Source organism: Sphaeramia orbicularis, chromosome 14, assembly GCF_902148855.1.
Source record: "Sphaeramia orbicularis chromosome 14, fSphaOr1.1, whole genome shotgun sequence".
Taxonomy (NCBI): Eukaryota; Metazoa; Chordata; class Actinopteri; order Kurtiformes; family Apogonidae; genus Sphaeramia; species Sphaeramia orbicularis.
Genome location: NC_043970.1, coordinates 11,537,198 through 11,552,313, shown reverse-complemented (window position 1 = coordinate 11,552,313; position 15,116 = coordinate 11,537,198). Strand labels below are relative to the sequence as shown.

Here is a 15,116-nt window from a genome sequence, read left to right as displayed (position 1 = left end):
GAGTTACACACCAAGTACTTACAATAACTACTTAGCCTGTTCACAGTCCACACCTCTGCATAAATCACAGTTTGAAAGTCTTGTAGCCGTCACAAATAATAAGTAAAACCCACAGAATACATCTTTAAAGATTAGAAACACAAATATACTAAAGTATAGAGAATTACTTTACTACTAAATTCAATAGGATGTTTGAAATTGACAGTTAAAACAATCAAAATTAAAAACTATTCAATACAAATGTGTGACTTTTATTTGTTTTATCTCCTGGTTGTGTTTTAGGTGCCTGTTATCCTGTTTTATCTGTTTTTAATCAGCTTTAGTATATCTTGTATTTATTCATATTTTATGAGTTTTATCATGTCTTATATTTGAATTTACAACTTTGTGCAGCACTTCGGGTCCTTTGTGTTGTTTTATGAGTGCTATATAAATAAACTTGACCTTGAAAACATTACTGATTAAAAGTCTGGTTAAATAGTTGGTTCAGATGCACTCATGTTTTCATTTTAGTTTCAGAAAAATGTACTTTTACATTTGTTACAATCAATCTGAGTTTGGATGGTCATGTGAATATCATAATTTGATTAGAATCAATCTTTTAAGTCCATTAACCACTTATCACGGAGCTTGTAAGTCTGCAGGAGTTGATTTAGATTAGTTAACCTACAGTGGAATGTGAGCATCTTGACTTGGTTCACTTCAGGATACCTAAAGTTTATGACCAGATCTTTCCATCAGTTTTTGCTCTTTTCATACAATAATTGTGGCAATGGTTTTTTTTGTGTGTGTGTGTTGATTTGTTTATGTTTTATTTGATTGCTGTTGTTGTTCACTTTGTCTTATTGTTTACTTTACTGTGTTCATTTTGTGTTGCCTTCAAGGATGTATGTATGTATGTATGTATGTATGTGTGTATTTCTTTATTTTTCACTTTTCTGGTATGTCAGTATAGGTGTGTTTGTATGTATGTGCATGTGAAGATGATAAGGGAGGTTAACTGATCCAAGGGACATGATTTTTTATCATGTTATGCTGATAGGAAGCTAAATGATAGACTGTTGTTTGTGGAAGGGGTGGGATTAAATAAGTTCTACTTCCTCCCTCTCCTTTTTGAATGTGCAAATGAAGTCATACTTTATTTCATTATATATAGGTTTTTGTTTCTTGTTTGTTTTGTTTTCTTATAACACTGGTCAACAACAAATTTATTGTTTAAGTTTTTTGAGCTGATTTAGGATAATTTTGGTGTGCTGAATCCAAAAATCACATTAATTTTGCTCAGTCAGGTCAACTTTCTGAACTATGCTACATATTGGCTTTTTAACATTTTTGCTTACCTTTTTGGGCATTTTCACATCATATGATACAGAATTCTTTCATATTTCTTGCAATAAACGAGTTCTGAAGATTTTACATTTGCCAATTTATGATTAATGTTTTTTTTAATATTACAGGTGAATGAAATGGCTTCGACTAGAAGATCTTGCAAAAATAAGCCTGACATATTCTGCTACATCTGCGGTGAATACACCATTGTACCTAACAGGAATCCTGTTAGAAAATGATTTTTTTTCTCTTAAAACCTATTTTGGGTGAGAACTATATAAAAAAATCAACTGATAAAGTCACAAAAATGTAATCAATTTTGTGAGAAGATCAATTTTTTCCAAATCAAATTTGCAAAAAAACCTGACCTGATTGAGAAAAACAGATGTCATTTTTGGATTTAGTGGTGCAAAATGGTCCTAATTCAGTTGAAAAAACCTAGACAACTTGCAAAAAACATTTTTTTGTAACCCAGTGTAATCTGTTTCATTTATTAGGACTAAGTAGGATTACTTTGTTTTGTTGCATATTTGAAATAAACTAAACTCAACTAAACTGAACTGAACTAAACTCAATTAAACAATGCGATTTATCTTTGATCAATCAATCAATCAAATTTTTGTTTATATAGTGGCAAATCATAACATAAGTTATCTCATGACACTTTGCATATCGAGTTGGTTGAAACCAGACTCTAAGCCAATTTACAGGAACCCAACAGAATCCTCCAGGAGCAAACACTAGTTTGATAGTTAAAGTATAACTGGGACTCAGTATGTAATCATTGCATCTAACAGGAAGAAAAAGAGGAATTGGCCTGAAAGCAAAATTATTCTAACTGTTTACACTAATAAACACACAACTTATTGCATCCATTAAATATCTGAATTAGCAGGTTAAAAGTTAACACCTTGAGGCAGTCCTTGTGTGTGTAACTATATATGTTCTTCTATTTAAACATTTTGTGGTGTTTCTGCACCGTGTCCCTGTGTTATATGTTACATGTGACAGACTGTGAAAATAAATTTCCCCATGGGACAATAAAGGCTATCTATATAACTCATTTTATTATGCCCACTGGGAAATTCAGTCTCTATATTTCACTTATTCTGATACACACAGCACCTAGCATTAGCGTTTGCTATTAGCATTAGCACAGAGAGGATGTTAAAAAAAAATGTTATCAGCGCAACACAAAGCAAACAAGTACTGAGTGTACCGTGGCTTAGGTGCATTCTGTGAAATTTTATTTTTGCAAGACCTCACACTAAAAAAGCAAAAACAAACATTGCATGTCTTGCAAAAGTCCTTACATGATAAACTCTTTTTGAATAAATACACAAAGCCATTACTAAACACCAACCATGTTTTTGGTTAGTTTTGTGTACAGGCAGTAAACACATTCAAATGTGTAAAGTTTAGATGTGTTTTTTTTTTTTTTTTTTTTAACATTTTCTCCTCAACAGCAAAATGTATGCAAACAAAAACTATTTTGCAAAAGAAGAACATAAATTATTCTAAATCTCTCCTTCTTTATGGATTAGGTTGTTGAAAATGGTGCATACTTGCATGTCACAATAGTTTCCAGATGTTGTGTCAGTGTTAAATGCTGAATTTGCAGTTTAATATTGCAACAGTTTGGTCTCTGCATGCTGGCTACTGCAAAGTGGCTCAAAAATAGTTCAATGGGACTCTTAATGCTACTTAGCAACATTTAGAGTACAGGCACGTGCAGATCATTGGGGTATTTAAAAGTGTGGAATGTTGTTTAGAGAAAATGCCACTTTGACCACAGTGGTGCACGGGCTAGACTCACATACATCTAGACCGGCCACTGAGAAGCTTATTTCATTTAATCAAATCAAATCAATTAGTGAGACAAATTGTTTCCCTGTTGGTCTTGGAGAAGGAGGATCTAGCAGTCATTTTCATTCAGGGATGAAACTGTTGTCCCCTTGAAAGGAGGTTTAGTTTCAGGACTTGAAACTGACTCCATCCCACCGAGGGGCTAGTGTACCACTGCCCCACAAGGAGCTTAACCCCACCACGCTGTCCCGATCTTAAATCCTAAAGAAGGAGACCACATCTTAGACAACAGGGACATCTTCTTTTTTTTTTTTTTTTTTTTTTTTTTTTTTTTACAAAGAATGGGTGACTTTGATGAAGATACTGCATTCCTCGGACAGACTGGCCCTTACTTCTGGACCACATTCTTCCTTTTAAACACAGTTTTTGTCTCCACTGGATTCAATGGACTTTACATCGTGTTTGTCGGAGCTGCTCCCAAACATCACTGCCTCATTCCGGATGTCAACCTAACAGAGGAATGGAGAAATGCTATCATTCCCTTTACAATAGTGGACGGTGAGGAAGTGCAGAGCCAGTGCAGTCGATATAAACTGAATGTTGTCAGGAATCTCTCTGCTGAAGGATATATTCCTGGAAAAGATGTCAACGTCACTGAGCTGGAGCAGGAGGCTTGTTTAGATGGATGGAGCTACAGCAAAGACATCTACCAATCCAATATAGTCACTGAGGTCAGTGTGCTCAAGTACCTGTGTTTTCACTTATAATCCCTTATTATATAGTTGTTGTCAAATATGTATGCAAATCACATCTTTTCACAGTGGGACCTTGTTTGTGACGACCAGTGGAAAGTTCCCTTTGCATCCTCAACCCTGTTTGTTGGCTACCTCGTTGGGTCTCTAATTTCAGGACAGCTTTCTGACAGGTATCTCATACTTCTTATCACTCAGATGTACTCAGTGGTTGAATATTTTTCTCTCATTTACTAAATAATGATGGCAAAGTGTGTTATTCCAGCTGTCTTTGACATAATACAAATGTTGCTGAAAACAAAAGAAAGAGATCTGAAAAATTTCATGAAAGAAGTAAGGGAACGACTGACTGCTGGGATTATCCTAATTCAAAAAAGAAGGATTAGTTGAGGATACTTTTGGTTGGCATCCAAGATTATTACAACAGCTCCATCTACTGTTTAAATTCATCATTTTTGAAAGAGGCTTTTCACGCATGTGTCCATGTGCTGCAGTTTTCAGCATTCATTAGTCGAGCACTGATGGATCCCAAATAATAATAATAGTAATAATACTAATAATAATAATAAAAATACATTTTATTTATACGAGGCTTTCTTGGCACTCAAGGACACCGTACAGTTAACAAGGAGAGTATAAAACAAGCAACAAAACATAGAGTAAAAAGTAAAAGGCAGGTTTAAAAAAAATTGGACAATTCAAATGTAACCACAAAAAGAAAGTGGTCCTAAACTGATGGGTTTTGAGTTTGGATTTGAAGAGAGGCAGTGAAGTGATGTCTCTGAGCTCCGGCGGCGAGGAGTTCCAGAATTGGGGAACAGAGTGGCTGAATGCTCTGCTCCCCATGGTGGTGAGACAGGCAGAGGGAACAGTGAGGTGGATGGAGGAGGAAGATCTGAGGGTGCGAGAGGAAGTGGCAACAGGAAGGAGGTCAGACAGATATGGAGGGGTGAGGTTATGGATGGCCTTGAATGTTAATAGAAATAGCAGAATTATATCTGTTATTCACCGTTGAGTCTATGGGATGATCAGACAGACACTAAACCAGGGATCACATAACTATGTTTCCACCTGTTCAGTTTTTCTGTCAAATTGTTGACAGTTTGTTCAGACTTGAAGACCCTGAAGTGAAAAGCTCAGGACTCAGCGGTAAAGAGCACTTGTGTAAGCTACGATGACAGGCCTTTTACTGTTTAGCTGATCTGCAGCTGTGAAAACTGTACACCCAGGGGTCGAGATGTAGGGGGTTGGGGTCCTTGAGGTTCTGGACTTTTTGTACATGCTGTCAAACTGGACAATTTCAAAGACTAAAATTAAGATAAAAAAAAGATCCATGTATGCCAGGAGTGTGAGAAAATATAACATTTTGTTTCGTGCTTTATCAAACCACAAAAACATCATATCAGTCATATTTGTCTCCTCAGTTGAGACAGGATGTAGCACGGCTAACTGTTCTGACTGTATAAAAAGATCCCATGTATATACTGTAAAGGCTTTTCTTTATTATCTAGAATGTATCTACGACAGTCTTTATATGGCCCTGCCCTGCTTACAGTACTGCCAGACATCACAATGTCTTGAATCATACTCCTTATATATATATATGTATATATATATATATATATATATATATATATATATATATATATATATATATATATATATATATATATATATATATATATATATAATTAGCCTAAAAGCATAATTGCCTTAGTCATATTTTGTGGCCAAATTGTGATTTCTGCATAAAATCATTCAGCAGTGTTAGGAGAGTACAGTTACGCAGATATCACAGTTTGGCCAAAATGATGACCTAGGCAATTATGCTATGAGGCTAACAGTATGTGTGGTATCAATAGAGTGTTACCATTACACTAGCATGGTATGTTTACCAAGAAGAGGTTCTCAGTAATTCAGTTAAACACTGTTTATGAGGATATTTTGTGAACAGGGTATTATTCTTATTGTCTGTTGATTAAATGTTTAACATCTACTCTTTTCATAGAACTCTGTGAACTCTTATCCCTATCTCTAGCTGCATCTGGTCCTTCACATAATGTGGACTGGGAATCTGACATACCACTTGACACCCTCCACCAGTGCACCCTGAGCCCTCAGAGGAGTTTGAAAAATGTCAATAACCTCTGACTGTTAACCATAGTTTAGATTTAGGGTTATGGTTTAAATACAAGCATAAAACATGTGAATTCAATTTCATCTGAAAGGGAACATCCACTAACCTTTAACCATGTTTTTTTTTTTTTTTTTACTATTTATTATTTATTTAACGGGACAACGCACATTAAGGAACATGTAAATGTGAAAATGCCAGAATTAGCCTCAGGACTTTCCATCTGCAGTCCCTGGCAGGTCAGAAGAAGTAACATTATAACGACAAGAATTACAAATAACAAATACAAGAAAATAACAACAGAATAGAAGAACTGAACATTTGGCACACACTAATGACAGTAACAAAGAACACTGGAAAGACACAGAAAAGCATAAAATTAGTGCCGATAGATCTGGTTTCTTTTTAGCCACTTTTTTAGATCGTTGAAAGTGTTAAATGTGGTACAGTCTCTTACTGGAGCTGGAATCTCATTCCAAACCTCAGTACCTTTGACTGATAACACCTGTTTACCGAAGGCTGTGTGTCTAATTGGTACAGACACCTGGAGGAGGCTCTGGTTCTTCTCCCACTGGTGCTAGATTTGAACATAATGAACTCTCCCAAAGGCGGTGGAACAAGTCCATGCAAGATCTTATAGACAGAGCAAGCAAATTAAAATTTCTTAAAATTTTCAAAACTTAGAATATTGTATCTCTGGAGTATAGGGCAGTGATGGAAGGAAAAGGATTTCATATCCAATACTATTACAGCTTTTTTGAAGAGAGATTCTAATAGTTTTAGCATAGTCATGCTTGCCAGTGATCAGTTGATGATACAATATTCTGAGAAAAGATCATACAATGAAGAAACATTTTTGCAGTAAGGATATGATTTGCCTTAAATTGTTAAGATTAAAATTTACAGTTTTAGATGTATTTTTAAGATGTTTTTTAAAAGTTAATTTTAAGTCAAGAGTGACACCAAGATATTTAAATTCATGTACGAGGTGAAGCTCCTCTCCTTTTCGAAATATATTTAAACTCAACCTCACTTTGACTCACGTCCCTTCATGCATATCTCAAATGTGAATCTAGCCCTAACCTTAATCCTAAAATGGGTCAGTGGTAAACCCAGTGGGTATTCAGGTGTTTGCAAATCAAGTACTGTGAGTGTCAGGTGAATTCAAAAGTCCTAATCTGTTAATCTACAGACTTTGAGAATATTTCTAGGGTATTAGCTAGCCACTGCAGTAGCTGCTCAAATGTCACGTGACACCTGTACTTTATTTAGCTGATGTATTAATCAGCTGCAAGATGTTTTAATAGTTTAACTGCTTAACATAATGCAACAAGCTGCACAGAGCTTCCAGTTCATTCAGTATATGCTGCCAAATTGCATGAAGAGGTTAGTGCTTTGACTTCTAATGTTAGGTCTAAATGAAAGAATTAGGAGACTTTATTTCTGGCTTTTTAAATACATACCAATAATGTACAAACTGTAAAGACATTCTTTAAATTGGTTACACTAGTTGTTCTTTCTAAATTGATGAATTTTCTGCTGCTTTGTTCTAAAGAAGTTCTGTCTAGGAAGAATCAACTGATACTGTACAGTAAATCTCAGTCCATATAGAATATTTATAGCATTTATGCACATACTGTCAACTGATTGCACTTCTGGTGCTTTTCGTTACCTTTTCCTTGTACATGTGTAATGACAATGAAGTTGAATCTAATTTAATTTAATTTAAAATCTCAATCTCACTATTTTCTTTTTAGGTTTGGAAGAAAGAAGGTTGTTTTCATCTCTCTCGGGGCCCAGTGTGTCGCAGTCCTGTTGCAGTCTTTTTCGCACTCATGGAGAATGTTCTGTATTATGTTTCTCTTTATTGGAGCCTCTCAGATATCCCTCTATATTTCTGCATTTGTACTTGGTAGGAATTATAAATATAATCACTCAACTTCATATTCAATGCTCCTTCAGCCACAGCTTTCCTTCAGGAATAACTCATGTAATAATTGTTAGTCTATTAGTCTAATTTACATTGTGTAGTTATCATTTCTAATCTTTTTTTTTTTTTTTAACAGGAACAGAACTGCTGAGTAAAACTATGCGTGTGCTCTTTACAACTCTCGGGGCCTTCCTTTTCTATTGTATTGGATATATGACACTACCATGGATAGCATACGGCATCAGAGAATGGAGGACTCTTCTTGCTGTTTTGGCCACAACTTCTGTGGTCTATATTCCACTGTGGTGGTAAATTACTCCAAATTTTGGACTGACATCTTGTAACAATACTAAGCTTATACTTTCACAACTAACATTATGTTGTCACATTCAGCATTCTATATTGTTGACATTCATTAGAGCTAAACTTTTTGGACAGGTTCATTCCTGAGTCACCACGGTGGTTGATCACTCAGGGAAGAGTGGAGGAAGCAGACGTTATAGTGAGAAATGCAGCAAGGAAAAACAAAGTGGAGGCACCGCCTGTCATTTTTAAAGAGACCGAGGTGAGGTTCACATATGAACATTATTAACACACTTTGTTCTGTCTGATGTAATCTAATTTCAGAGCACCTTATAAACTTACTGTTATAATCAGAGTCATAACTAGTGAGCATTATCAACTGTTGAGCAATATGTGCTTTTTAGTAACATATTTGCTGTTATTTTTCTATCATCACAAAGGAAAGCATTATAACCTCATGTTAAGAGTCACGTTCAATGTGCATGAGAGGAAATCCAGCTCTGACAGGCAAAAGGAATTTATCCAAAACAAAGTTTACAATGTACAGTATATTCCTGCAAACCATGGAATATCTCAAAGTTATTTTTCATTGAATTGTTTGCCTTTTTCTTTTTTTTTTTTTTTTTTACAGAGTGCTGTTAATTTTAGGCTATGAAAGTGTTTTAGTTACTGGAAGGCACATTGTTTAAAAAAATAAAATAAAATAAAATAAAATAAAATAAAATAAAATAAAATAAAATAAAATAAAATAAAATAATAACCTTCTGGCGGTGACAAGGGCCATAAACATAAACAGTCACTTATTTTACAACAAAGTCATCCCTTTTCAGATCTTGTTTTCCACTTCTTCAGATGTTAGTTCTTCCTCCAAAGACCTGAGACTCTACAGATATTGAAGTGCTGGACCACTGGGCAGAAATTTATCAGTTTCTTTTGCTTACACTGGTTTCTGCAACAGGCTACGTCTCAGACCAGAGCATATACAATACTGGATGTCCTGAGATCCAAGAACATAAGGAGCATCACACTGATGTGTCTGGTTTTATGGTGAGTTATTACAATTTTTTCAGAGAAGAAATAGTTATTATTTATGTTTAGTTATATCTTCCAGTAATATTGTATTAGATGTTCCTTTCCTTTTTTAAACTTTATAACTGTCACAAAGGTGGAAATGAGAGGACTCAAGTGCATGGTACTGAAAGGAAAAAACACAAGTTTATTAAACATAAATGAAAACTAAAACAACGGGAAACACAAAACCTGGATAGTTGTCACAGTCCGCAGAAGCTGAATTGAATGTCCGGGTTATGGAGTGGGTGGCGTAGACAAATGGACCAGCACTGCACGGCTGCAGCACCAAGCCTTAAATAGGCAGAAAGGTGATGCGCCGCAGCCGTGCAGCGCACAGAAGGTGAGTCAGATCATGGATAATGAGGTGATGATGTGAAGAGGGAGGAGCCGGCGGCCACACAGACACAAACCATAACAATAACAGTTCCCAGTAACCCCACCTCCCATATCACACCATGCACTTGTGTATCCATGATGATGTAAATATGTAAATAAGATTTTTTTTTTTAATTTGAATTCTTATTCTTTATTTATATAGATATCTATATAAATACCAAATTTCTTATTTTTTTCCTCTATATTTTAATTTCTCACTCGTTTGCGGTCTGTCTTTTTCCCTGCACTTGCTTGTTGTATGTTGCTGCTGTTAACTGTGAAATTTCCCCACGGTGGGATAAATAAAGTCGTATCTTATCTTATCTTATCTTATCTTATCTTATCTTATCTTATCTTATCTTATCTTATCTTATGTATTTGAGGATTGATCAAGTGACTAGGGCAAGTAGTTAGACCAGTGGTTCTTAACCTGGGTTCGATCGAACCCTAGGGGTTCAGTGAGTCAGTCTCAGGGGTTCGGCGGAGGTCAAGACACACACTCGACTCATTAGTCGGGTGTGTGTGTCGGGCTAGGTCCGTGTATGTAAACAAACGGCTTCGGAGACTCTTTCTCTGATTGACATCCAATATACGCGGTGTATTGTTGTTGCTTATAGCACTACAACACATCCAGAAGTGTTTATAATCTCTTCCACTCGTCTGATGATGAATTATTTGAGTATTTTCCACATCGTTGTTATGACTTTTGCTACTTCCTGTTAACAACGGAGGCAGCCATGTGTAGCGTTTGTTTACATTTTCGGTCACCGCACTGGTCAGTTACAATCATGTGACGACCGACGCACCGTCGCGGATGGAGAAATCGTATTACACTAAAGCCGAGTTAGTGCCGTAATAAGGATGCTGGACATAAAAACGAAGAAAAGGTACAGACTTTGCTGTGAAAATGACATGAGAGTGGCACTTGCCAAGGTGAAGCCACGCATTTCTGAACTGGTCTCTCAAAGGCAACAGCAGAAGTCACACTGATTTGCAGTAAATATTCATTATTATTGTAGCCTGATGGAAATTAGGTGATGGGTGTGTGTTAAAATGTTAAAAATGATAAATAGCATAAATACAATAAGTTCATTATTGGAATACAAAAATTAAAACCATTTCAGTGTGGTAGTATTAAAAAAGGTCATGTCTTTGTGAAAAGGTATGTAATTTGTTGTGACTTCATGCACTGTATTGGTTTTGCTCTTTGAAAACAGTGATGTTAATGCACAGTTCATTTTGTGCACCAGTAAAACATATACCTGTGTCTTGAATTTGGAAAAAAATCATATTTTATTTTTTAATAAAGAAGGGTACGGTGAATGCGCATATGAAACTGGTGGGGTTCAGTACCTCCAACAAGGTTAAGAACCACTGAGTTAGACGATCACAGCTGACAAATATTAAGTTTCTCTGATGTTCTTTAAATGTGTCCTTTTCTGTTCCGTTACAGGATGGCCATAAATATTGGGTATTTTGGATTATCTCTGAATACCTCAAACCTGAGCGGAAACCCCTTCATGAACTGCTTTTTATCGGCCACCTCTGAGGTCCCAGCTTATGTAGTTTCAACCTGGCTCCTAAAAAAATGCCCAAGAAGAGCCCTTCTGTCATCATTCCTTGTCATTGGAGGAGGAGTTCTTCTGCTCATCCAGTTCATCCCAGAGAGTAAGACTTGTTTTCCCCAATTAAGAAGAACCATGAGTTTCATTCACTACAGACCTGATCAAAATCTTAAGACCAGTTGAAAAATAGCTAGAATTTACCTTTTGCACATTTGGATCTTAATGAGGTTTTAAGTAGAGCTACAATATACAAAAGCAGGAAGGGGGAGTGAGACAAAAAGCACTTTGAAAAAGTAATTTATTGAAAACAACAAGTAAACTGAAATAGGCTGTTTATCAGCTGATCAAAAGTCTGAGACCGCAGGCTATAAAAGCCAAAATCTGCTCAAAATTCTCATTTTCTTTCGGGCATTCACACGGTCATGCCCTCCTGATGGCTAAAGCTAAGAAGCTTTCTCTTCTTGAACGTGGTCGGATCGTCGAGCTGCATAAACAAGGCCTCTCGCAGCGTGCCATTGCTGCTGAGGTTGGACGCAGCAAGACAGTCATTCTAAATTTTTTGACAGATCCTGAGCATTATGGAACAAAAAAGTCAAGTGGTAGACCCAAAAAAGTTACACCTTGCGCTGAGCCGGAGGATCTGATTGACTGTCCGTCAAGACACAGGGCGGTCCTCGACCCAAATTAAGGCCCTTACTGGTGCCGACTGCAGCGCAATAACCATCAGACAGCATCTGCGGGAAAAGGGTTTCAAAAACAAAAAACGAATTCAAAGACCTCGTCTCCTACAACGCCACAAAACTGCCCGTTTAGACTTTGCCAGGGAGCATCAAACATGGGACATTGAAAGGTGGAAAAAAGTTTTATTCTCTGATGAGAAAAAATTGAACCTTGACGGTCCAGATGGCTTCCAACGTTACTGGCATGACAAGGAGATCCCACCTGAGATGTTTCCTACCCGGCACAGTGGAGGGGGGTCCATCATGATCTGGGGTGCTTTTTCATTCAGTGGAACACTGGAGCTTCAGGTGGTGCAGGGTCGTCAAACGGCGGCTGGTTACGTGCAGATGTTGAAGCGGGCATCCCTCATGACTGAGGGCCCTCGTCTGTGTGGTAACAGCTGGGTTCAAAAACAGGACAACGCTGCAGTTCACAATGCTCGCTTGACGAAGGACTTCTTCAGGGAGAATAACATCACTCTTTTGGACCATCCCGCATGTTCCCCTGATTTAAATCCCATAGAGAACATTTGGGGATGGATGGCAAGGGAAGTTTATAAAAATGGCCATCAGTTCCAGACAGCTGATGCCCTTCACGAAGCCATCTTCACCACTTGGAGCAATGTTCCCACCAGCCTCCTGGAAACACTCACATCAAGCATGCCCAAACGAATTTTTGAAGTGATTAACAAGAACGGTGGAGCTACTCATTACTGAGTCCTACTGAGAAAACTTTTTGTTCTGGTTTGGAGAGTTTTTTGTAATTTTTTGAGCGATGGTCTTAAACTTTTGATCAGCTGATAAACAGCCTATTTCAGTTTACTTGTTGTTTTCAATAAATTACTTTTTCAAAGTGCTTTTCATCTCACTCCCCCTTCTTGCTTTTGTATATTGTAGCTCTACTTAAAACCTCATTAAGATCCAAATGTGCAAAAGGTAAATTCTAGCTATTTTTCAACTGGTCTTAAGATTTTGATCAGGACAGTATCTATAGCGTCTCCATCCCCCCAAGCATCAAGTCCATCTGACTTCAAATTCCAGCAAACATTTATTTAAAACATGATGGAGACAAATGGGAAAAAAGTCCTACTCCAAAAGAGAATGCACTTACTGTGCCAGATATGAATGATCTGCATTTATGTCCTGTGTGTCCCTGCTGACCTTTATGCGATCATGAATTTAGCTGATTACAAGAGATGGGTTTAGATAAGAGGAAGTTGTAAATGTGCAAGCTAAAGGTAGATAAACTTCTGTCTGTTTAACATGTGTAAGCAGTTATATTGCAGATTGCACAACTTAGATATTTACTGTGAATATATTATATGCTGTTATGTCATGGACAGCACCACCACAGATATGTAACATGAGTGTTTCAACAGAAGGCAGAGGTGGAACTTTACTATTTGAAGTGACATACAAAAGCAACCTGCTAACATTAACTGACATTGTCTAAGTGTTAACTGTTCAGTACCCACTTTTGAGTAATAATTACACAACATTCAACATTTAAGTGCTCTGGATAATTATTGCTGAATACATGTCCCCAGACAATGGACAATTCATAGGAATGCCCAAATGCGTCATGTATCCTCTTTGTCTGCCCCTCAGCCCTTCAGTACGTTGCTCTGGCACTGGAAATGACTGGAAAGTTTGGCTTCACAATGGCCTTCAGCATCGTCTACATCTACACGGCTGAGATCTACCCCACTGTCCTCAGGAACGTGGGCATGGGAATGTGCTCTTCTGCTGCACGCATTGGCAGCATTACAGCTCCTTATGTCATCTATTTAGGTGTGTGGTCATTAAATGAGTACATCATTTGATACTACATCCAGGGGTATACAGACAGACATCTATCACTGGGAAATTAAAACACTTAGAAGAAGCACTTTTTTCATTAACTAATGATGGCAGTTTGGCAAAATTTGGTTATTTATTATTGTTTTCTTTTTTGATTGAATTCTAGGTACTTATAATAAGGCGTTACCTTATATTCTCATGGGAAGCCTCACCATTGCCTCCTCTGTTGTTAATTTCTTCCTTCCGGAGACACTGAATGCGGATCTTCCAGAAACAGTGGAGCAAATGCAGGAATGTCACGGGTAGGTTCATTTCAGGTCATTGTAGTTCACCACATTAAAAGGCTATCATAAAACCTTATACTAGCACCTTTTATAAGAACAAGGTACAATTAGTGTTTGAAAAAATGACTTTGACGTGCAAAACCACATGGTCAAATATGTTGCACACGTTACATGATTCTGGAGGACTTTTAATTGTAAAACCCAAAAATTCTCATTCAAATACAAAGGCATGTACACCACAAATGTATTCCAAACTACATAAATTATATTTACCCCCTATGCAAAAACACATGGGGAATATTTGGGGTGGGGGGTTACTTTCTGCGAATTCATATTCATGGTGAATTCTGGAAAAATGCTCTGAACCTAAAAATATATCAAGATATATCCATCAGCTAGTTTTATATGTTTGTAACCCTTTTGATGATATTCAGTTGTCTTCATTCTTACTGTTTCTTCTTCAATAGGTTGTGCAATGGAACCAAAGAGAAGAAGTGTGTCCAAAATGGAGGAACTGTCAACCTCCCTTTACAAAGTTAGACCAAATGTAATGTGCAAAGCCTTGTTGTCTTATTTCCATGATGGCCTTCACTTTTAAGAATGAAGCAAAGAAAGATCAAACCTTTCTATTGCTTCAAAATAACAGTCTTTAAAATGAAAATGCAGCCCCAAACATACACAGTTCACTACCAAGAACTGCTGCATTTTTATCATTTATTAGAAACATTATTTTTTAACCCTGATAAAGTCTACTAATTCAAACATATTTTAGAGTTTTACATTTTTGTATAAAATTGAAATTCATGTTCATCGGAATGATGTCCAATTGTTGTTAGCTAATCTGTTTAATAAAATATGAGTACATGTCCTACTACTCTAATACACTGTGTTTGAATGAAGAGGGTGATATCTGATTATACTGATTTTATATCTAATGATGCACACATTCTATTATTCATCTTATTTACTCTGTACAAACTACATCATTCAAGTTAGACGGCTTTACTATCATTAATAATGTTGCCAATTATTAAGTAATGTATTCATA

The 15,116-nt window shown here is 36.7% G+C and overlaps 1 protein-coding gene across 1 annotated transcript; it reads left to right on the top strand.

Moving 5' to 3' along the window:
* The first annotated feature begins 3,127 nt into the window (after positions 1-3,127).
* LOC115432484 (solute carrier family 22 member 5) lies at positions 3,128-14,948 on the top strand. The gene is given in 10 exon segments (XM_075353510.1): positions 3,128-3,866; positions 3,957-4,060; positions 7,779-7,933; positions 8,088-8,259; positions 8,390-8,516; positions 9,213-9,301; positions 11,154-11,368; positions 13,593-13,775; positions 13,951-14,086; positions 14,536-14,948. Coding segments are annotated over 10 exon segments (1,686 nt in total). The 5' UTR covers positions 3,128-3,476; the 3' UTR covers positions 14,651-14,948.
* Positions 14,949-15,116: the final 168 nt, after the last annotated feature.